This window comes from Diadema antillarum, unplaced genomic scaffold, assembly GCF_040938485.1.
Source record: "Diadema antillarum isolate AM-2024a unplaced genomic scaffold, OU_Dant_1.0 seq00000728_RagTag, whole genome shotgun sequence".
In the NCBI taxonomy this organism is placed as follows: Eukaryota; Metazoa; Echinodermata; class Echinoidea; order Diadematoida; family Diadematidae; genus Diadema; species Diadema antillarum.
The window spans coordinates 223,721-247,628 of NW_027271630.1; the positions used below are offsets into that span (position 1 = coordinate 223,721).

General features: G+C 39.2%; 1 protein-coding gene across 1 annotated transcript; it reads left to right on the forward strand.

Moving 5' to 3' along the window:
* Nucleotides 1-1,094: 1,094 nt before the first annotated feature.
* On the forward strand, nucleotides 1,095-23,323 carry LOC139738195 (leucine-rich repeat-containing protein 28-like). The gene is made up of 10 exons (XM_071648854.1): nucleotides 1,095-1,294; nucleotides 6,642-6,781; nucleotides 7,338-7,460; nucleotides 10,690-10,727; nucleotides 12,580-12,617; nucleotides 13,614-13,751; nucleotides 18,544-18,750; nucleotides 21,347-21,449; nucleotides 21,860-22,020; nucleotides 22,524-23,323. The coding sequence occupies exons 2-10, from the start codon at nucleotides 6,674-6,676 to the stop codon at nucleotides 22,763-22,765; spliced, it is 1,158 nt and encodes a 385-aa protein (XP_071504955.1). The 5' UTR covers nucleotides 1,095-1,294; nucleotides 6,642-6,673; the 3' UTR covers nucleotides 22,766-23,323.
* The last annotated feature ends 585 nt before the right edge of the window (nucleotides 23,324-23,908 follow it).

Below are 23,908 nucleotides of genomic sequence, written 5' to 3' on the forward strand. Positions count from 1 at the left end.
TAGACCCAAGTGTATCAAATAAACTTAATTTAATCAGAGTTGTGCTGCAATTTGATCACTCACATAAAACATCACAAATTTTCCACACGAATAAACACTCAACAACAGCTCATTTGATTTAGATATACATTCTTTCCTGAAATTTTGTTTTGACCTACCTAACCCCGGCCCCTATGGATACATTATGGATGATACGTGTACTTAATAGTAATACTGAATGCATGCTGTCATGTCAGAAGCAGCAGCATGGGGGGTTGGGTGTCCGGACAGTGACTTAAGATTCTCGCGTACTGACTTGCTTATTTTACTTTGAATAAGCATTTACGCACAGCTCCTCACTGACAAACAAGGCACAACTGTTTACGTAGGCGCTTCAATGTCAAACCAGACGCACTTTACAGTACGCGTCCGGTCCCACAACCTGTCCGGACACCCAATGACTGGGTATACAAATACAAGTAAATTCATTTGTAAATTTGATTTGTATTCACGACATACAGTAATTGACACTAAATGACAGTATTATTATTGACATTGCCTTTGTCTGGCCTGACAAAATGAGATCCCGAGTCAAGTTTGTGTAATTCAATGCCATTTCACCCTGCACATGATCTAGCAAACTTCAAGTTTGAACAGTTGTTTAAATGTTTGGGCGGCTTCCGAGTTCCGAGATCAACAACATGATCAGATGATGGCACTAAGATTTTGCAGTGCATGGGACTATGAGACCGGTATTGAGTATGCCAGTTACCGCTTAGTCCCATGCCTGCAAAATCTAGTAGGTGCTTACCTACCGACCAGGCCAGGATCTGCCACTGGCTGGCCACGCCGTTACCATGAGGAAACCTTCCCTCTGCTCATGATGCACGCCTAGCTAGGGTTAAGATGCTCGAGTACGATAGTATACAATCTAATACGTTTATTTTAGCATTGACGACCGGCGACAGTCAGTGCTGCTGACTCGGCTGTGAGCCTGTGTGTTCTTCCGTGCTTGCGCTTGCGCTAGACCTATAATCGTAAAGTGTTTTGGCCTTCGATCGAAAGTTAGAAAACGCCAGCTAGGGTCTAACGTTATATCGAGGCGGTGACGACGATACCCAGGATCGCAGGATGGCAGGATAGATATGCAGTGGCGAATAAACTCCCAAAGAAATACTAATTCTACAGAAACCATCCCCAATCACGACCGTCTCCGAACGACGCCAAGAGGTAGATGCTTGTTAACGTCCTCAACACCTTGCACGTGAGGCGAGCAAACTCCTCTGCCTGGTCCTACTCTCAAGCAAGATGAAACGTAATAGTCCCATGCCTTGAATATGCTGTGGTTAAGTTAACTAAGTATACATAGTAGAATGCCCTGTTTACACTATTTAGACCTATGTCGCTGTATTGTCATGTCAGGCGCGCCGGTTTTTGTTTATTCCTTATTCTTCTTTTATTTTTTTCTACAGGTACTGTACCTTGTTTAAGATTGTCTAAAATAATGAATCGACTAACAATATCACTGCCTTTGGCCTTGGCATGGCTTTGACGCATGACATGTCATGACCATGATGACCTAGCCTACGGCTACGGCTACCGGCTACGACGTGTCAATAAATCATAAAAATGAATGTGTTTATGTAGATTCTATCTAGACCTATATCAGTCCGGGAAACCTGCTCATGAGGACCGCTCCCGCGTACGAGGACTGCCCCTCCTCATGAGGACCGCCCCCATGCCTCATGAGGCCCGGGGGGAACGCCTCATGAGGCCCCCCTATTCATTTCTATTCATCTCACATCTGACGTATAAATTGTCGCAACTTTGCACGGTGATTTTTTGTTACACACACATGTCCACTATCCATGATGAAAAGAAGAAAAAAATCCTATCTGTTTTTTTTTTTCAAAAATCGAGTTCTAATCAACCGATGCAGAGCGCCCATTAAAACACGTGCGTTTTAATGGGCGCTCGCGCTCTGCGTCGGTTGATTAAAACTTGATTTTTGAAGAAAAAAAAACAGATAGGATTTTTTCTTCTTTTCATCATGGATAGTGGACATGTGTGTGTAACAAAAAATCACAGTGCAAAGTTGCGACAATTTATACGTCAGATGTGAGATGAATAGAAATGAATAGGGGGGCCTCATGAGGCGTTCCCCCCGGGCCTCATGAGGCATGGGGGCGGTCCTCATGAGGCGGGGGGGCGGTCCTCATGAGGCGGGGCAGTCCTCGTACGCGGGAGCGGTCCTCATGAGCGGGTTTCCCGGACTGATCTTGCGCAGGGACTTAATGGTCGCGCATAGCGGAACTGCGTATAGCAAGCAATATTACGCGTGGGACTAATAAGCGCAAAGTTTGCCAATACGCCCATGCCCATGGAATAAACATAAATTTTACCTGACAACTGCTAAACATGAGAAGGAAGCGGGTAAGAAATTTGGAGAAATTTTGATTTCCAACAAATTTTTCACTAAATTTCCAATTTTTTACCCTGTAATTTACCTACCTCAGCTTAAAATCTGTTTGAAGGTTGTTGTAGCCTAGACGTGTCGTCTCACTTGTCTCGTTCATAGCTGATAGAATTCAATCGATACGTATTGCTTAACACTTACAAGAGTAACAGGGACAAATTTGATATCAAGTGAAAAAATATTCGACGAAAGCCGAAAAAAAGCATGTTACAGCCGCAGAGGAGCAGACACTTTCACGCATGAAACTACAGAGGGCAGCCGCGCGACCTTTACATACCCCGAGAAATTGAACGCATGAAATTATGTCCGACATACAAACGGCCACAGCGCACTACTCCGTCGTCATATCATCAGGAGATTCTGGGAGGTGATTTTTGTGCATTTTTGTGATATTTATTGAGAAATTCAGGTACAATTGTGGAATAATTCTATTATAAGAGCATCACAAACTTTCGTGCACTATATCTAGACCCCTCAACCATATATCTAGCCCGACCAGACGTTGACCGACAAGTATGTCTAATTCTGCGAAAAACTTCTCATTTATAATAATGACATTTGCTGGGTCAGTTTTTTGTTTCTGTAGACAGACACCATTGATTATACGCTATTGCGATGGTTTCAATCATTCTGTTTGAACGCAACTTCGACCCAGTTCCCCCCGCATAAAAATGGTTATTATTATTTTTTCCAGCTTGGTTTTCAAACCAATTTGGAAAAAAAATATATACAGGATTAATCAGTAAATATTTTGATTCACCTCTTCCACTGTTTCCTCTTGTTTTCTGGTTGTTTCCTCCACTTCTTTGCAGCGCTCCCCAATTCATCGTTGCCTTCGTTTGAAAAATGACCACATGAACGTCTGCAGAGACTACAACTCTCCCGTTTTCGACGGGAGATCTCCCGCCGAAAACCCATTTTTGCAAAATCTCCCATTCTCCTGCTTGAGATTTAATTTCTCCCGCCCTGGCTCTGTGTCTCCCGTTGGAAAGGATTCTTACTTATTGCTATTGTATGTTGAAAAGATAAGCCTTAGATAGCACCAGAGAGCATCTAGAACCCTAGGAACTTCGCGCTTCCCACACATCAACTTGGAGTCTCCCGTTTGCTAGGGGTTTCAGATGGGAGAATCTCCAGATCAGAAGGTGCTTTGGGTTGGAGTCTCTGCGTCTATGGCATGCCAAATGCTCATTCACAATATCACAAAGTTAAACTTAGAGCTCGAACAACTTACGCGTACTAGTCCTTTAGTCAATAAACATAAGTGTACCAATATAGTGCCTTGTTCCGTACAATCACTGTACACAGTACAGTGCACTCCCGTTATAACGAAATGCTCGCGACCGCCAGTTTTCTTTCGTTATAACAAAATTTTGTTATAATCGAACAAATACAATATATAACGAAAACAAGGAACCACGCATATATATATATATATATATGTATATAAATATATATATATATATATCATATTACGTTTGCTCAATACTCATCATACACTGGAAAGCTATGTGAAATGTGATGGGATAACATCTGTATTACAATAATAAACGCAAGTTCCCCTCAGAAACTGTGCGTGACACAAGGAGCGAACACACAGTGCCACTGGTGTGAAGCGTTCACCCACGGCCATGCAGAGACGCTATAGATGCTAGTTCCGCTACGTATTTTTGAAAGCAATTCGCGTTTCGTTATAACGGAGCACATTTCTTTTGTTTTTCTTTGTCTGTGGCGCTCGGAAAAGACTTCGTTGTAACAGAATTTTCGCTATAACCGTGTTCGTTATAATCGAATTTTGTACCATAGACTTTAATGGTGATAATTTTTGGACCAGAAGATTTACTTCGTTGGAACGAAATTTCGTTATAACCGTGTTCGTTGTAACGGGAGTGCACTGTACACAGAACGATTGAAACCGTCGCAATAGCGTATGTATCAATGGTGTCTGTCTACAGAAGTGAAAAACTGACCCAGCAAATGTCATTATTATAAATGAGAAGTTTTTTGCGGAATTAGACATACTTGTCGGTCAAGACCAGACGATGATGTGCGAAGCACAGCGTCTGTATTTATACAGCGACTGGGCTGTGTATAGTTAGTATATATCATATCATAGTATTCATACACATATAGGGGTCTACACATGATGCGCTCTAACTAGTAACTTGGGATGGTACAGTATTGGTGGAGATGAGAATTTGGCTTTTAACTTTCCTGCGAGATACCAAGAAAAACCAAGAAAATGACAAAACATACCATTCTAAGAGGAATTCAAAGTTTATTTGATGAAAATCAGTTTTGGAATGGCTGAAACATAAAAATTAAAATTGCTCTGTTTTGGATATTTCGGCCATTTCAAAACCAATTTTCTTCAAGTAAATGTTGAATTCTTCAGGGAATTACATGCCCTTTCATATTTCAGAAAAGGTTTATTATCTCACAAAAAATATTAGAAACTTGATGTTAGGCCTCAAGCAAAAAGTTATAAATAAAGTAAAGGATGTTAATATAGATTAGGGCCTATTACACATACATGACTGCTTAAATTAAACTTGATTGAACTGCTTCAGTGCTTGATCTCCTTCCAACTTGAATCCAGGGATCCAATCTTTGTTAACTCCACTTAATAAGTAAATTTTATTTGTTTTATTTAAATACAGTTTAAAAAAAAGGGGGGAGGGTGATGGGGTAGGGAACACTATCAGCCATCACACTTGGGGCTTTTGTTCAGTGATAGTACCGGCCCGGCCAGTAGGCCTACAGCATTTTATAAAACATCACGGGGCCGGCACCACTTACTTTTTAAATTATACCACTACCAGTAGGCCTACATAAGGGATAGTAATGCATAGGGTCTAAATTAACCACTTCGTGCTCCCTCCCCCCCCCCCCCCCCACTTTTTTTTTTCTTTTAACCCGGAAGTGGCATGAGGAAAATGTGGTCAAGTTTTTTTTTTTTTTTCTTCTTCGTTTTTCTCTGCTTGTAAGGCAATGACCCTGGAACTGGCCATTTGTTTTGTTGTAGTGTTTTCTTTTGTTTTGTTTTTGCTTGCCAAACCCGGAAATGGCAGCAGAAAATTGCGCTGAAGGCTTTTTTTTTTTTTTGCTTGTCACTTTTAAAGAAGAAATCTGCCGCAAAAATAAATAAACTTCAAAAGTAAGAGAAAAATACATGTATTCTTTACAGAACAATACAAAAATGATTGAAATCGGTTATAAGAAATAGGAGGATATGACATTTTGAAATTGACGAAAAAAAATGTGAAATTTCTACACACTAGGGGGCTTTTACGTTTTCAGGCTTGAAATTCGACAATCTGGTTCACACTTTGGTGGAATACAGTTGGAAAATTTCAATATTCAAATATTCAGGGGAAATTGTCAATGGGCTATATATAACATGGGCCTGTGAACTATGGTTACGTATGTCCCTTTTTTGTTCTGTGTGTGCGCCTTCAATGTGTACAAAGTCTATGGAGATAAATGGGGTGGGAAGGGGTATCCCCCGGCCCTTCCTCCATGAGTAAGCTTTTGCATATTTAGAAATGAAATTGAAAGATCTAGAGCACACATTTTGTGTTAAAATGTCAACAAAAAAAAAATTTAGTCAAAAAGTAAGAAAATTAGATAGTCTAAAGTGAACGACGAAGTTGTGAATCTACCACCTCTTGTTTCATGTGTGTGCCTTCACTGTGTGAAAGTGTATGGAGGTTGGCAGTGGAGGGTGTGGAAAGGGGTATCCCCTCCTTTTTTTTTTGGGGGGGGGTATGGTAAGGGACATGTTTGCCCCCCCCCCCCCCATCTTGTCTCCTCCAGTCAGTGTCAGTATGACACCCACAATACCCACAATTTTATGTTGGTGATGAATCCATACTAAATCAAATGATAACCAATACAAACTGTACATTGGCCCCTTTTGTGTGGGCACTCATAACCCTTGAAAGAATGTACATATGTACCAAATGGTACTCTGATTTTGCTTATTAGACAAGGCCACTTGAATTCAATTCCTGTTAAGACAAGAATGAGTCCTGACCTTGGGTGTTGATGAAGTACATTTATACTTGCTTGAACATAAGATATTTATCTCATGCTGGAAAATGCAGTATCTCTCTCTCTACCTCTACACTCCCATATGTTTACCCTAGATAACTCGTTCAAATTCATTCTCATAAATCACATTCAGGGTAGATCTAAGTTACAAGATAAGCTGCCTTCATGGAAGAGGTCAAAGCCAAGGTCACAACAAGGTCAGCCTCCATGATGGATGAGGACCAAGAATCCAGCAGTGTGGGAGATCTCCTAATTGAGGCCCTTCATAATAAGGTTTATATCAACTGTCAAATGGCCATGATATTTAGGGCCTACCTATTTCTTCTTGACACATTGAGAAAACTCAGTGATATTGGCTAAAAACAAACCAACAAATAAACATTTGAAATCCACCTTAAACCATCTACTATTGAAAATCAACTTTGCAAGAAGTGACTTTCTATACAAAGACTTGCATTCCCTTTCCTCTTCAAACTATCATTAGAAGAGATATTGACTTGTTATTTATGATTACTATTAGATGTTCTTTTATCATAATATGAAGTATAATACTTTCTTGATATCATTTCTACATCTTTAATGTTTATTGAACTGTTTGTTTCTTTGTTCTTTTTTTCTCTCTCTCTCTCTCACAAGCAGTTTGCAGATTTCTGTACAAACAGGTTTCAATAGACAACACTCATGATAAGCCACTTTTTTTGAAACCACTTCTAGTAGGTTATTTGAAGTCTTTAGTTGACCACACATGATACATTCTTTCTCTCTCCTTAGCACTGTTCACTTTGTTAACCTTCTGCTTATTGTTCAATTGTTCCATCTACATCACAAGGCCCACCAGATTTTGAACCTAAACTACAAGGGCTTGTTGGAATTTCCACACAGACTGACAAGAGATGATGATTACACACACATCTTGGTCATTAATGCCAAGAGAAATCTCATAACCAGTCTTGTGAGTATCATGCAAATGCCCTCTTGGTGATTTCTGTCTAATGATATGTTTTTTAATCAAGTGAATTTAGATTGTAAGTGTAGGAAGTCAGTTTGATATTAATCATGATAAGAAATAATTTCAGCAATGGATGCCAAAGAGAAATAAGGGATACTCTTAAAAGAAGGTGTTTTGTGAAAAATTTGATATTTCTGGTTGTTATCAGTTCATCATTGTCTATTGCTCATTGCCTCACCAGATGTATTGTCAACTAGTGTAATATCATTTCTCAGTACAATGTACTTGCCATTCACATTCACTGAAATTTGTTGATATTGCTGCCGCCTTTATGAACCTCCTTCTAGTTTGTCATTCCACATATTTTTTGTCTATTGGGCAAGTCCAAGATATCGCGCACCTTACGTATGGGACATTCAGAGATTTCAAACCTCTGAAAAGTAATGAAGGAGGACTTGGATTTTACTGTTTATCATCAGAATGACTGGTATCCCTGAGAAGAACATTGTGTTTAAGTTTGATGTCATTTGACCTTGGGTTAATTATTTTATTAAGAAAAATATGGCAACTTACGTATGGGACCAGAGAAAAACTGGATTTTTCAAAATAAAGTTTGAATTGAAAATTCTCTGAAAGTACCTTATTGATCAAGTTCTGTTTAGAAGTGAAGAAAGGTACAATACTGAAGTATCTTTCAGCAAAGTTTCATTGCAAAAGAATACAGCATTTTTTCATGAAGTTGGTTTAATTAACAAAAGTACACCTTACGTATGGGACATGGCTCAACTTACGTATGGGACATTTGTCTTTAGTGCACAAGTGTATTCATGGGAATGACTTTGAATTTTCCCAGTGTCATATTCAGTTCCACAAATCATACCACAACATTTAACAAATGAAATAGACTGCTAAGTGGGTGCTTTCCCGGTTCAGGTACCTAACAAAAGCTAAAATAAGACAAATAAAAGTAATTACCAATTTACAATTAAATATCTTAGTTTGGATTCCGTCATGCATTAACACTGTCCTCATGATGTCTAACATACAGATACAGTATATACTGACACTCTATTTCTAGCCCATATGTAATACTCTGGTCAATATTTTATCATAATATCAATTGAAAAAAAAAATGTGTGAATTCTAGCTTGTGACCTTGATGTAGCATACATGCACATGTACCATGACTAATTTGTAGTCTTGATTTATTTCAACTGTAAAATCAAATGTCATGTACAGTGTAATTTGCAAATAAAGTTTGAAGTGGGTACCTTCAGTAGTTCTAGGCTTACCTTGCAAGTTGTCTAAGTTTTTATAGAGCTTTATAATTGTTTGAAATGCAGCACAAAACACAACAACAAGAGTAATTCATTTGGCTCTGTAATCATCATGTTTTGCCATGTGCATTTTAGCTTGGAACTGCAAAATCAATCAAATTTCAATGAAACTTTTAGACTTTAAAAGCCGTGGTAGAACAAAGAGACAGAAGAATGTATTTGTATGTACAGTGTACCTATGCTGGCTTTTTTTCTCAAATTGCATGGCTTCAAGTCTATGAAACCAAAGACCACAAAATTTGTGTTGATACTTTGTACATACATAAATGCTTGTGTAGTAAAACAGGAAAGATTATCATTTGTATTCAAATCTTAAGAGAAAATGTAATTCTAGATTTGAAACACTTAAGTAACTCACTGATCTGAAACTTACAATTGTGATAAATTCTAATAACCTCATTTGATCATACACTACCAGATTGCAATGTATGTTGATAATTGTGTAGCTGTGGGGTACAAAGTAAGTATGAGTTGATGAAGGTGTCTCAGAGCACATCTGTCTCGTCAAACACAAAATAGAAAAAAAAAAATTTGAATTCCCTATTTTTTGTGTAATTTGTGTTTTTAGCACTCCAACCAGAGAACCAGTATTGATATTGTGGTTCATGGTAAATGTGAACTATAGTCTTCATTTTACCGGATTTTCAGAAATCATGTTCATGACCTTGATAAAGTCATGACATATTCTGAGGGTGTGCAGTTGAAATATTAAACATCATATCAAAATAAAAAGTATTCTCTTAGGGTTTTTCCTTTGCTATCAACTCTAGTAATGACAAAGTTACCTGCTGTCACCTCAAGTGATTTTTCTATTCAGTAAGACCTGTAATGTTGTCATTGATGAGCTCCACAAGCAAAATTGTTTTGATTTCCCTTTTGAGGCTGTACAGCCTGTAGTACATGCTGAACAATGTACTGCACATAAAATGACACTCAGAGAATCCCATTCTCTTGGACAAAGTCATTTTGTAGAGAGGTAAAGTTGAAAATGATAACTGAATTAAGAAAATATCCAATATCAAAATGTTAAAGGGAGGAATGCTAATTAAAGACCAGCTGCACAGCCTGTAATGAAAATAAGAAAATAAATGGATATTCTTTATTTTCCTTTCTTAATCATAGATTGACTCAATAATGCTGTTCTTACACTCTCCCTGAGGTCAACTGAGTAGGAGAGGCAGATATATAGACATATCCTTCAGTGTAGGTGCAAAGATAACCATAAACCAAACAAATGTAAGGACATATAGCATCCATGTCAAAAGGCGATTTTCCCATTCACTTTGCATGTAATGTCCCATACGTAAGGCATTTGTCCCATACGTAAGCAAACTTTAATTAGTTATAAGACGAAGGACTAATTAAATTTCCACATTTAGTTTTGCTAATCTGGAGTTAAAATGAATAAATTAGAACTTCCTGAAGTATGATTGGTCGATGTTAGAAATCTTCAGAGAAAACTTAAAAAAACATACTCAAATCCTTACGTATGGGACACTTCGTTCTGGGAAAGTGCATAATTTGCATAATCAATGTGCTGACCTTGTCTTACCGATTGGAAATTATAATAGCTCATACAGGGGTCATGTCCATAAAGGAACTAGGTCAAGGACAAATTCGACTGATTTTATATGAATATTTTTAATTTGTCCCATACGTAAGGTTTGTTTTTACTTTATGCAAATTAAGGTCATATTTCTTGCATAAATTTGCATAATTCAATATTTTCTTTGCTGGAAATATGTAATTTAACTCTTTGGCTACAACATGATATCAATAACTTTTCGATTAAATCAAGATGAATTTTGAGCATCTGAGGGGACATTATCTTGGACTTGCCCTATTTGTGAATCTGTAATTAAACCAATATTCATTACTTCCCAATTTTGTGTCAGCCACCGGATATCCACAGGCTCTCTGGACTTCACACATTGTAAGTTTTGGGCTTTCTGCCTTGTGAGTTTATTTAAGATTTTAAAATTGTGCAGTAACTGCCATAACAAAAGCATACTTAACCCGTTGAGGACGAGTCCCAAGTATACTCGGGCAGGGGTCTATGCGAAATGCGTGTTGTAGCAAAATCAGTCCGTCCTCAACGGGTTACTCAATTTCATTTTTAGCTCACCTGAGCCAAAGGCTCAAGTGAGCTATTGCGATCGCCCTTCGTCCGGCGTCCGGCGTGCGTCGTGCGTCGTCCGTCGTCCGTCGTCCGTCGTGCGTCGTCCGTCGTGCGTCGTGCGTAAACTTTTTACATTTTCATCTTCTTCTTGAAAACCCCATGACCGATTTTCATCAAACTTGGCAGGTAGCATCCCTAGGGGGTTAGGAACTCAATTTGTTAAAATGGGCACCATGCCCCACCCAGGGGGCCCCCAGGGGGGCCCAAACCCCCCAAAATTAAGGAATCTGTAAAAATCTTCTTCTCTAGAACCAGAAGTGATAGAGCTAAGTCAATACTATGAGTTAGTACATTGATGACTGTAGTTTCAAGTTTGTTCATGGCAGAATCAGGGGTGCCCCCCTTGGGACCCAGGGGAGGGGGGTGGGGAAGGGTTCTTATGGGGCCTAAATTGTACATTTTCATCTTCTTCTTGAGAACTCCATGACCCATTTTCACCAAACTTGGCAGGTAGCATCCCTAGGGGGTTAGGAACTCCATTTGTTAAAGTGGGCACCATGACCCACCCAGGGGGCCCCCAGGGGGCCCAAACCCCCCAAAATTAAGGAATCCGCAAAAATCTTCTTCTCTAGAACCAGAAGTGATAGAGCTAGGTTAATACTATGAGTTAGCACATTGATGACTGTAGTTTCAAGTTTGTTCATGGCAGAATCAGGGGTGCCCCCCATGGGACCCGGGGGGGGGGGGGGGGGGGGGGTGAGGAGGGGTCCTAATGGGGCCTAAATTGTACATTTTTATCTTCTTCTTGAGAAGCCCATGACCCATTTTCACCAAACTTGGCAGGTAGCATCCCTAGGGGGTTAGGATCTCAATTTGTTAAAATGGGCACCATGCCCCGCCCAGGGGGCCCCCAGGGGGCCCAAACCCCCCAAATGAAGGAATCTTTAAAAATCTTCTCTAGAATCAGAAGTTATAGAGCTGAGATAATACTATGAGTGAGTACATTAATGACTGTAGTTTCAAGTTTGTTCATAGGAGATCCAGGGGTGCCCCTCTTGGGGGTAGGGGGGGGGGGTGGTTGGAAGGGTCCAAATGGGGGCCTGAATTGTACATTTTCATCTTCTTCCTGAAAACCTCATTATGGATTTTTGTCAAACTTGGCAGGTAGCATCCCTAGGTGGTCAGGATCTCAATTTATCAAACTGGGCACCATGCCCCACCCAGAGGGCCCCAGGGGGCCCCAATCCCCCCAAATTAAGGAATCTTGAAAAAATTGGGCCCTTATTGTACATTTTCATCTTCCACTTGAGAATGCCTCGTCAAATTTTGGTAGAGCTGTGAATAATTTAGATTAGTGACTGCGTGAAAGGTGAACTTGCGATACTCAGGTGAGCGCTAGACCCGCGGGTCTCTTGTTTTGGTAATTGTGGAGTCTTTGAAAGCACTTAGATAAGTGTGTAAAGAATGTGTGGGAATTATTAAGGGACAATATGCAAAATGTGATGGTTGGAAATCATGGCAAGTATAATTGATGACATGGGAAATGAGATCGCTCATGAAATGTTGGAATGTAGCCATGAAAGAAATGGTGTGAAGCATGAGAATGAAGAATTTATGAAATTACAATTTGTTGGATTCAAAACATTCCAATTTCTCCACTCTGCAGGTACTTGCCGTCAAACAAGCTGTCAACTCTCCCAGATGGTGAGATATAGTTTAATCTTAATGTGAGTTGGTGCATGTCCATTTAGCTTTTCAGATGTGCTAAACTGGCGTTCACTCTCTGTGTTCATTGAATAAATGTTGTGGAAAGATGAGTGATGCCCAGTGTCAATGGGGAAAGTTCAGTGTACTTTTTTTTTTTCAGTCACTTGATGACACAGCTCTCATTTTGTTCTGAAGTTTTAGGTCGTGTAATTGTTTAGCTGATGTATTAAGTTCAAACCATCTTTTCTCTCAAATAAAAAAGGTTAATGTCAAAGTATTTTGATGTGAATAAGAACAAAAGAAATTGGTTGTGTGTGATCGTAATTTGTTGGCATTTAGTTAAGTATTACCATGCAGTACCATATTTGGCTCCCACAAATCATCAAAGCATTTTCATAAATTTAAAGAAAATAAGATTTTGTTAGCTAACAATATTGAGTTCATTCTGCGTTAGTCAGTGAATGTTGTGTTGATATCTTGTCAAGATATTTTGTATTGCTGGAGAAACTATGAAACTCAAGAAATTTAATTTAGCTGTAGCATGTGAGACATATGAGGGATTCTTTCATGCTTTAATCAGGGCTCCACACTAACTTTTATTTTGGTGGCCCAAAGGCAAACATTTCACCTTTTTTGGTGGCCCGATCAGGCCACCACGTTCTTCATTTCTGAAATTTTGGTGGCCCGACGCGCATTTTTGGTGGCCCTGGGCCACTGGGCCACCATTAGTGTCGAGCCCTGCTTTAATACCTGTATATGTTCCAACCCTTGGCTACATCTTGTGCTTTCTGTCATGAATTATATTGATTTGCTTAATGGTCTTGTCAATTTATAGCCATCATGTAGCATGCATTTTGTAAATATTTTGCCTGTATGTATCTGCCTATTTATTCCTTTAAATGGCTGTCTGTCTATTCCTATATCTATCTACCTTTCTGTCTGTCAGTCTTTTTGATCTGCATAGAATGTACATGTATCTATCTGACATCACAGAGCTGTGTGAGTTAAAGTACCTTGGCTCGCTGGATATCAGTCAGAATGCCTTCAGTCAGATTCCTCCTGTTGTATGTCGCTGTATAAGCCTCAAGAGACTTTTCCTGTCTTCCAATGGACTCTCATCAGTCCCTCCAGGTAACCCTTGGCAACAATCTCACATTTCTACTTTACTACTAGTCTTTGTTTATTATTGTTGCCAAGCAACAAAGAGTTTCTGTGGGTTAATATTTCTTCAAGTGCTTATATCTACAACTACTGTCTGTAGCAACTGTAAGCATGGTCATGTATGTATTTATACCCCCACCCACACATAGTGTGTAGGGGGGGTATATAGGAATCATCCTGAGGTCGGGTGGCGGTCGGTCGGTCGGTCGGTCGGTCGGGCGGGCGGTCGGGCGGTCGGTCCGTTGCAAAATTTTGTGGGTCGAACTCCTCTCTCATTTTTTGAGCAATTGACCCCAAATTCGGCATGTGTGACCGCTATCAAAGGTAGATGTGCAAGACACCTTTTTCGTTAGTATCGCATAATGCGTTGCCATGGAAACGGCATATTTTTGTAAAAACTTGTGGATCGAACTACTCTCTCATTTTTTGAGCAATTATCCCCAAATTTAGCATGTGTGACTGCTATCAAAGGGAGATGTGCAAGACACCTTTTTTGTTAGTATTGCATAATGAGTTGCCATGGCAACGGCAAATTTTTAAAAAATCTAGCAAAATGTTGTGGATCGAACTCCTCTCTCATTTTTTGAGTAATTGACCCCAAATTTGGCATGTGTGACTGCTATCAAAGGTAGATGTGCAAGACACTTTTTTTATTAGTATCGCATAATGCGTTGCCATGGCAACGGCATATTTTCATAAAAACTTGTGGATCGAACAACTTATTCATTTTTTGAGCAATCAACTTCAAATTTGGCATGTGTGACCGCTATCACAGGCAGATGTGCAAGAGACCTTTTTTGTGAGTATTTCATAATGCGTTGCCATGGCAACGGAAGATTTTCATATAAATCTTATAAAATCTTGTGGATTGCTCTAATCTCTTAGTTTTGTAGCAATTCAGTTTGAATTAGGGATATGCGATCAATGTAATGTATATTTTTGCAAAACACATTTGATGTGTGTGGTGATGAATCTGTTGCCATGGCAACAGAATTTTTTTTTTTTACCAATCATACAAAAATGTGTGGATTAGTCTAACTCCTTCAGTTTTCAAGCATTTGGCTTAAAAATTGGCACATGTGACCATTATTGTATGTAGATGTGCATACTTACTACTTCGTCATTTTCTATAAATGTGTTGCCATGGTAACAGCATAGTTTGAATGAAAGTCATATGAAAATATTGTGGATGAAGTTAACTCCCTTAGTCTTAGAGTATTTGACTTGAAATTTGGCACACATGACCACTATAGTATATAGATGTGCAAACTTAATCTTTTGTCAGTGATGAACAATGCGTTGCCATGGTAACAGCTTTTTTTAAACAAAAATATTGTGGATTCAGCTAACTTTCTTTAGTCTTCAAGCATTTAGCTAGAAATTTGGCACACATTACCACTGTGGTACATAGATGTGCAAAGGTAATCTTTTGGCAGTGGTGATCAATGCGTTGCCATGGTAACGGCATATTTTGAATGAAAATCATACAAAAATATCGTGGATTCAGTTAAATCCCTCACTCTTTGAACATTTGGCTTGAAATTTGGCACATGCAACCACTATAGCATATAGATGTGCAAACTAAATTTTTCGTCAGTGGTGAACAATGGGTTGCCATGGTAACAGCATCTTTTCACTAAAATGCATACAAAAATATTGTGAATTCAGGTAACTACCTCAGTCTTTGAGCATTAAGCTTGAAATTTGGCACATGTGACCACTATAGTACGTAGATGAGCATACATAGTCTTTGGTCATTGTTGATCAATGTGTTGCCATGGTAACAGTATATTTTTAATGAAAATCATGCAAAAAAAAATTTGGATTCAGTTAACTCCCTCAGTCTTTGAGCATTTGACTTGAAATTTGGCACAGGTGACCACTATAGCATATAGATGTTCAAACTTAATCTGTCATTATTGTTGAACAATGCGTTGCCATGGTAACAACATTTTTTCACCAAAAAGCATATGGATTCCACCAACTCCCTCAGTCTTTGAGCATTTAGCTTGAAATTTGGCACACCTGACCACTATGGTATGTAGATGTGCAAACTTAACCTTTCGTCATTGTTGATCATTGTGTTGCCATGGTAACAGCATAGTTTGAATGAAAATCAATATAAAGATATTGTGGATTCAGGTAACTCCCTCAGTCTTTGAGCGTTTGGCTTGAAATTTGGCACATGCAACCATTGTAGTACAGAGATATGCAAACTTTGTATTTCATCATTGTTGAACAATATGTTGCCATGGTAACAGTGCATTTTGAATGGAAATCATACAAACATTTCGATTAGATCCTAACTCTATGTTTAGAGCATTTTGGCTTCATATTTGGCACATGTTACCTCTACATTACCTAGATGTGCAAAAACTCTTTTGTCAGTGTTGAAAATGTGTTGCCATGGTAACAGTATATTTTGAATGAAAATGATACACTAATATTGTGAATTCAACTAAGCCCCTCATCCTGTTAGCATTTGGCTTGAAATTTGGCACATGTGATGGCTATGATATATAGTTGTGCAAAACTTCATTTTTTTTTCTTATTATCCAACATTGTGTTGCGCCATGGTTATACAATTTTTAATAAAAACCATAGAAATCGTCAGTTTATTTATCTTGCTCACTCAGTTTTTGAGCACTTGACTTGAGATGTGGGACATTTGACTAACAGTGAGCAATACATTTATTTACTGTTGGACAGTGCATTGCCTTGGTAATTTTTTTTTTCATTAAACAGTTTTAAAAATCCTGGTTCAGCTAATTTCCTCAGTTGTGGGTGGGGGTATATTAATCACAATGAGTGATAGTTCTAGTTTTGGTTTGATTTAGGGCTGTTACTTGAAATTCAAAACATTTTTAGGTACACAGTCACATCATCAGTCTTGAATATGATCTGAGGACAGGTACACACATATCAGTCACTACCCTGTAGCCGTGAGAGAACATTTTTCTGTTTGACAAAAGAAAAGTAGTGTTGATTATTAGAGTATCAACCAGCAGTTTTTACCTATACACTGCAGGACCATATCACGGCAGGTGTGGATATGGGTGACGTGAAGAGGCCCTTTGTGCACAGTTTGAATAGTACTCATAAGTATTTGTAGTAAGAAATTTTAAGCATTGACAGTATTCTTCACCAGACTTAGATTATTGTAGCATGCTGTGAGCCAGTTTTTAGCTCACCTGAGCCAAAGGCTCAAGTGAGCTATTGCGATCGCCCTTCGTCCGGCGTCCGTCGTCCGTCGTCCGTCGTCCGTCGTCCGTCGTCCGTCGTGCGTCGTGCGTAAACTTTTTACATTTTCATCTTCTTCTTGAAAACCCCAAGACCGATTTTCATCAAACTTGGCAGGTAGCATCCCTAGGGGGTTAGGAACTCAATTTGTTAAAATGGGCACCATGACCCACCCAGGGGGCCCCCAGGGGGGCCCAAACCCCCCAAAATTAAGGAATCTTTAAAAATCTTCTTCTCTAGAACCAGAAGTGATAGAGCTAAGTTAATACTATGAGTTAGTTCATTGATGACTGTAGTTTCAAGTTTGTTCATGGCAGAATCAGGGATGCCCCCCTTGGGACCCAGGGGAGGGGGGTGGGGAGGGGTTCTAATGGGGCCTAAATTGTACATTTTCATCTTCTTCTTGAGAACCCCATGACCCATTTTCACCAAACTTGGCAGGTAGCATCCCTAGGGGGTTAGGAACTCAATTTGTTCAAATGGGCACCATGCCCCACCCAGGCGGCCCCCAGTTGACCCCCAGGGGGCCCAAATCCCCCAAAATTAAGGAATCTTTAAAAATCTTCTTCTCTAGAACCAGAAGTGATGGAGCTAAGTTAATACTATGAGTTAGTACATTGATGACTGCAGTTTCAAGTTTGTTCATGGCAGAATCAGGGGTGCCCCCCTTGGGACCCAGGGGAGGGAGGTGAGGAGGGGTCCTAATGGGGCCTAAATTGTACATTTTTATCTTCTTTTTTAGAACCCCATGACCCATTTTCACCAAACTTGGCAGGTAGCATCCCTAAGGGGTTAGGATCTCAATTTGTTAAAATGGGCACCATGTCCCACCCAGGGGGCCCCCAGGGGGGCCCAAACCCCCCAAATGAAGGAATCGTTAAAAATTTTCTCTAGAATCAGAAGTTATACAGCTAAGATAATACTATGAGTGAGTACATTAATGACTGTAGTTTTGAGTTTGTTCATAGGAGATCCAGGGGTGCCCCTCTTGGGGGCAGGGGTGGGGGAGTTGGTTAGGAAGGTCCAAATGGGGGCCTGAATCGTACATTGTCATCTTCTTCCTGAAAACCTCACGATAGATTTTCGTCAAACTTGGCAGGTAGCATCCTTAGGGGGTCAGGGTCTCAATTTATCAAAATGGGCACCATGCCCCACCCAGAGGGCCCCAGGGGGCCCCCAATTCCCCAAATTAAGGAATCTTTAAAAATTTGGGCCCTTATTGTACATTTTCATCTTCTACTTCAGAATGCCTGGTCAAATTTTGGTAGAGCTGTGAATAATTTAGATTAGTGACTGCGTGAAAGGTGAACTTGCGATACTCAGGTGAGCGCTAGACCCGCGGGTCTCTTGTTAGAGATTGATGCTCAATGTCAACACAACTGCTCAAACCCCATTCTTTAGAAACTGTTCAACCTACACCAATGATAGTCTAATTCTGATGATATACACTGTAAATATAAAGGTTAAAAAGTATGTATTGAAGAAGAGTGTTAAATGTGCCATCTCTCTCCTCTGCTGATAGAAATTGGTCAACTGAAGGAGCTGGTGCTACTGAATCTGATGAACAACAGCCTGGTGACATTGCCTTCAGAGATTGGCCAGTGCCAGAGTTTGGAGACCCTGCAGCTAGACCGTAATCGGCTTCAGAGTCTACCACAACAGATCCTAGCCCTGGAGCAGCTTGAAGAGCTGTCTGCTGTGGGAAATAATTTTAGCTGGCTTCCAGCAGGTGAGAAAGATCATATTTCCCTTAAAGTAGCTCAATCAATCCCCAAACCACATTAGATGTTACTTGATATATTCACTTTTATTTTTATTCTTCAGTGTTACTATGTTATAAGACAGAGTAAGTAATTGTCTGTCCTTTGGACGAGCTCATCATTGTTCATTTGTAATTTTTTGTTTTTGTTGCAGTACTGTCAAGAACATTTTAATTCTATAATCATATGTGACCCGCTACAACAAAATGATCCAAAAGTCGGGCGAGGTCGATTATTTGAAAATTGCATGACACAATTCCCTAATCTTTCTGCTTTGAATTGATATATAACACGTCTTATAAAAATAATCGGCTGCGGAGATATCGATGTTTAAAAGAGAGCATGTCAAGACGTCTGGGAAATCACTGTTTCGAGAAAAGCGCCCTAAAAGTTCTCCTTGCGACACAATCACAATCAAGAGACACGCAAGTTAGTATTCACCTCCGGACAATAGAAGTTAAGCCCTAGCAACCCCCGAAATGCTCATTCAAACAGAGCGTCGGTGGTCTCCTCACCGACCAATCAGTGACCAGGATGTCAGGAGAAGCGGCTAGGCATAGCGCAACCCGCCCGCACGCACCAGTCGACTGGGCAGTGTGCGAGCTTCACGCTTCGGTTAGCGGCAAGCAGCAAACTGACCAATGAGATCACTCTGGTCGTTGTTAGGGGCGGAGCCTATGTGTGGTGCTCAATCCAAATGTTCGAACCAGTTTCTGCTTCGTTGAAACGCCAAAAAAACATGGCCCAGAAAAACGCTATTTTTTTGGTCTTTTCTTTCATCATTTTGCTTCAAAATTTCGACAGATGATAGAAGACATGTCAGACTCTAATAATATGTCAAATTCAGAAAATCGTAAGTTTTGACCAATTTTGATGCTCTAACTTGCAACTCGATTTTCACGGCTTCGACCGTGCGCGACTTTAGGACCATTTTGTTGTAGCGGGTCACATATAGCCAATCCCTATATGGACGAGATATTTCTTCACATTTAAAAGTTTCTCTTTCTCTCTCAAATTGGCAAATTTTGTACATTTCTGTATTATTTGGGGAGATTTTTTGAATTCAAGTACACTGTAGTTCTTTTATCCTCCTTTATGGGAGGATAAGCAGCAACATTCGGCCAAGTTCCACAAATGCCTTGATACTTACTAATGTTCTTGTTTTACAATCCATGCACCACCAATGCCAGTATCACAAGAGATATATTTCCCCGCTTCAGTGTCCACAACAAAGAAATTTTTACTAAAGGTAGTAAGGTACAACGTTCTACTAGAGTACTGGTACTGTTACAGTACGTCGACAACAGCTGTTTCCAAGATGGCAGACACAGCAACTGAGTTTTGCAGAAATAAAAGTCAACCAATTGAAAAAATATCTAACTAACTGCAGTATTCCAGGCATTGGGAAAAAGAAGGATGGACTACCACAAACGATTTGTGTAGCTCCTAGCTAGTTAGCGCACAAATGGTTGTTGTACAACAATCTCCCAGGAAGCAACACTCTACAATCAACTGCCGTGTTTGAATAATAATAATAATAATAATAATAATAATAATAATAATAATGATAATAATAATAATAGTGGCCTCTTATAAAGCGCTGAAGATCATCAATAATGATGCTCATGGCGCTCTTACATATGAAATAGCAAATGAAATACAAACAAAAACAAGATGCTTACTATACATAACGAAATCAACCTCAGAACATAAGAAAAACCCTTCATATACAAATTATACAGTAACTTATACAGTGTACAAAACAACTCAAATTATAACAATCACGTTCATTCACGATTGGGATGAGGGTACATGGATTGCGAAATGCAAGAATTAAGGTTTCTAGATTGGCTACAGAAAAAAAAAGTGAGGCATAATTTTAGTCAGTGTCATGTATTACAACAATTTCAATTAAGTGATAGTCTCATTTTTCCAGGTTTTGTGTTTGTGTGTGTATATGTATGTGCATGTAAAAATTGGTTGTCCCTCTGTTAGATACTGCATGACTGCCAGCATTAATCAGGAAGATGCCTGTGTGTTACATGCACCTAAATGAGCAAAAATAATTTTTGAATATGGTATGTACAGTGTGTATAATTACTTTATTCTCTTATCCATATATGAAGAAATACTGTATAGGCCTAAACTGTTATTTTTGCAAATTTCTTGACTCACTGTTGGACTGCGAGTTTAACAACACGCGAATTTGTCACTCATGCGCTGGTGTAATAGTGCACTAATGACAGCTTTGTGTCAATTTGTGAAAAACAACATCTTGTGAAAATGTCCATGACCCTCCTCATTCATGAAAATATCTATATGCAAAAATAATAGCTTATGAAGTTGAAGTTTTCGGCAGAATTAGGGAGACATTTGCAGCTCTGGTACTGTCATTTCTGTAGTAATTGATTCTAGTAGAATTCCTCAGGCCTCTTGTGATATTCTATGCTGTTGTGCAAGCATTTAGATCCTGTCATAGGAGATTTCCTTCAGATTTCCTAAACCTTCTCATTTTGAAGCTGTTGGAAACTGTTTGAAATTACTTTCTTTGTCATTTCTTCTCAGGGATTGGCTGGTTGCCACGCTTGTCAAAGCTTTATGTTGACCACAATCCCCATCTTTGTGCAGTGCCCTTCAATCTGTACAGCAAACGAGTTGGTGTCAGCAAGTAAGAATGATAATGATTACGTTGTAGTCTAGTTTATGATACAAACTGCATCGTAATTAACACATTACTCCTATTACATTTTTTTTTCACTTGTAGTGACCAAATACTTTATGTATTTCTGTCTGGTTTGTTTATGTGCATTACAGGCTTTGAAACTAACATCAAACATTGTGTAATGGACAATTAGATGAACTGTTATGCAATGTTTTCAGACTGTCATTTGATAAATGTACATTTTCATTCATTTCCTCTGCTTGAAAGCTTTGTATTTGACATACAGACATATAGACTGGCATGCCATAATGTCTGTTTTGTGTTTGTTTGTTTTTTTAATGTCACAGCAGCTTTCATTTTGATTGCCTTTTGTTTCTGTGTAGTTAGTTATTTATTTGTTTCTCTTTTCTGTGTAGCTGTGGATCATCCAAACCCTTGCTGGACCGACAAATTGTGCAGGGAGAGTTATGTGGAGTTCTCCCTCCTGAAATTCAGACCTATTTTGATGCAGTGCATAAGACAGAACATCCCTCAAAGCTCCTGGAAATTTCACTCCGCATTGTTTACGAATATAAAGGTGAATTTTCCTGTCTCAATGTCAAACATAATATTACTGATGTGAATGCATGTGAACTCATGTGAATTTTGTATGTCCCCGTAAGGTAGTGTTTGATATCTTTTTATCAGGGAACTGTTGTGTTGTTATTACTGTATTTTCTTAAGTTATCATTAATGGCTGTATTGTCAAATCTCTGTGTTTGGATGACAGATAGCTCAAATTATTTCTGCTCTATAAGCTTATTGTGATTGTTGAATTTTAAAGGAGCATGTTCCTGAATGGTATTACTCTCTAAAAGAGTTGTAGACAGTAGACATTGTTATTACCATTCGGAGTGTAGAAACTGCTGATGTATCATGTTTATATGTATGTTTAGTGCTTGAGTCTTAAAAATTCATCATGAGAAAAATCCAGCTTTCGATTATACTCATCTGTGATAACAGAATTGTTGGTAGATTAATGCAAGAAATTAGCTTAGAACCGTTTTCTTCTCCCCCCCCCCCCCCAATGCTATAATACAGATATCCTAGACATAAACTCCCTGCCAAGAAGACTTGCCAGCCTTATAGAGTTTCCTACCTCGCACTGCAATGGACCAGTATGTTGTGATCAACCTATCTTCACCCAGGCCTACGTGCACCTGTTTCAAATACCATGGGTGCAAGACTATGCTTTGGGAGGTAACAGCAATGTGTCGCTGATGGCGCTGTGCTGCTCAAGAAAGTGCCTTCAGACTTTGAAGAGGCATCCAATCCCAACGTGATCTTTCTCACCCTGGGTCAAGACCCTGTGTTTGGAGGTTGAAAGTGCATCAGCAGGTTGGTTTTGCTTCTTGCTGGCAGAGGGCACTGTTTAATGGATCAACGTGGATCTTCAATATTTCCAATATGATCAGTGCTAGAGAAACAGTGCCTGCAGTGTGATAATCAGCCCCTTGACCAGACTACTTTGGATGCATATCTACCATTAACTTTACAGATATATATATTTTTTTATCTTATAGGAGTTCTGAGAATACGAACTTTCAGTCAGATGAAAAGAGACTTCCATCCTCATTATAATAGTACAGTTACAGAAAATGAAAGCACCTCCAGACTCTGCAAGATCCATCACATTGTCAGTCACAATGAATAAATGAAATATCCATACTACAAATCAACGAGGTAGGAAAATCAAAAACAAAATGGGAGGCATAATTATGTTGCTATCTAAATAATTTCCAAAATGGAGTATGAAATGATAAGATGCAAATGTAAAGTTTATCGGTATACAGATGTAAAAAGCTGCGTCATCTATATGATTGTGTTCCCCAGTTTGTGTACCAGAGGACAACTTCAACAGTTTTACACTGCTGCCACCACTCCTATGTCATATACCGGCCCCATTTCTCAACTGATCTTATTCAAATTCAGTATGGATGCATATCATATAAAAATTTAGCTGCCTATAACTTTAGGTGATAGCAACCTTGCTTGTTCTGTCTTTATATACAAGAAAGTTGATTTTTTAGGGTCTGCTTGTGTGCACTCTAGTAGTCTCATTTCACCATGCACTTGCAGTGCAGTACCCGCAGGTTGCCATTTTCTTTTCATCCAATGAACCCTGTAATAGGATGCATGGCATGTAGATTAGGAGAACTGTAGGTCATTGGTCAGTTTATGTGTTTTCTACTTGTAACAAATTGTACGCGAAGATGCATGGTTTTACATACACCCTGTATTCAAGTCATATACATGTAAGTCCAAACTAACCTAAAAATTAATGGATTTTTGCATAATTCATATACAGCGCTGCAATTTATTCTTTTAGGGGGGAAAAATGGAAAAGATCATGAAATACATTTACAAGGCTGTTGACTTTCTTAACGGAGGCTAATGTTTCAATATAAAGTCTATCAGTCTAGACC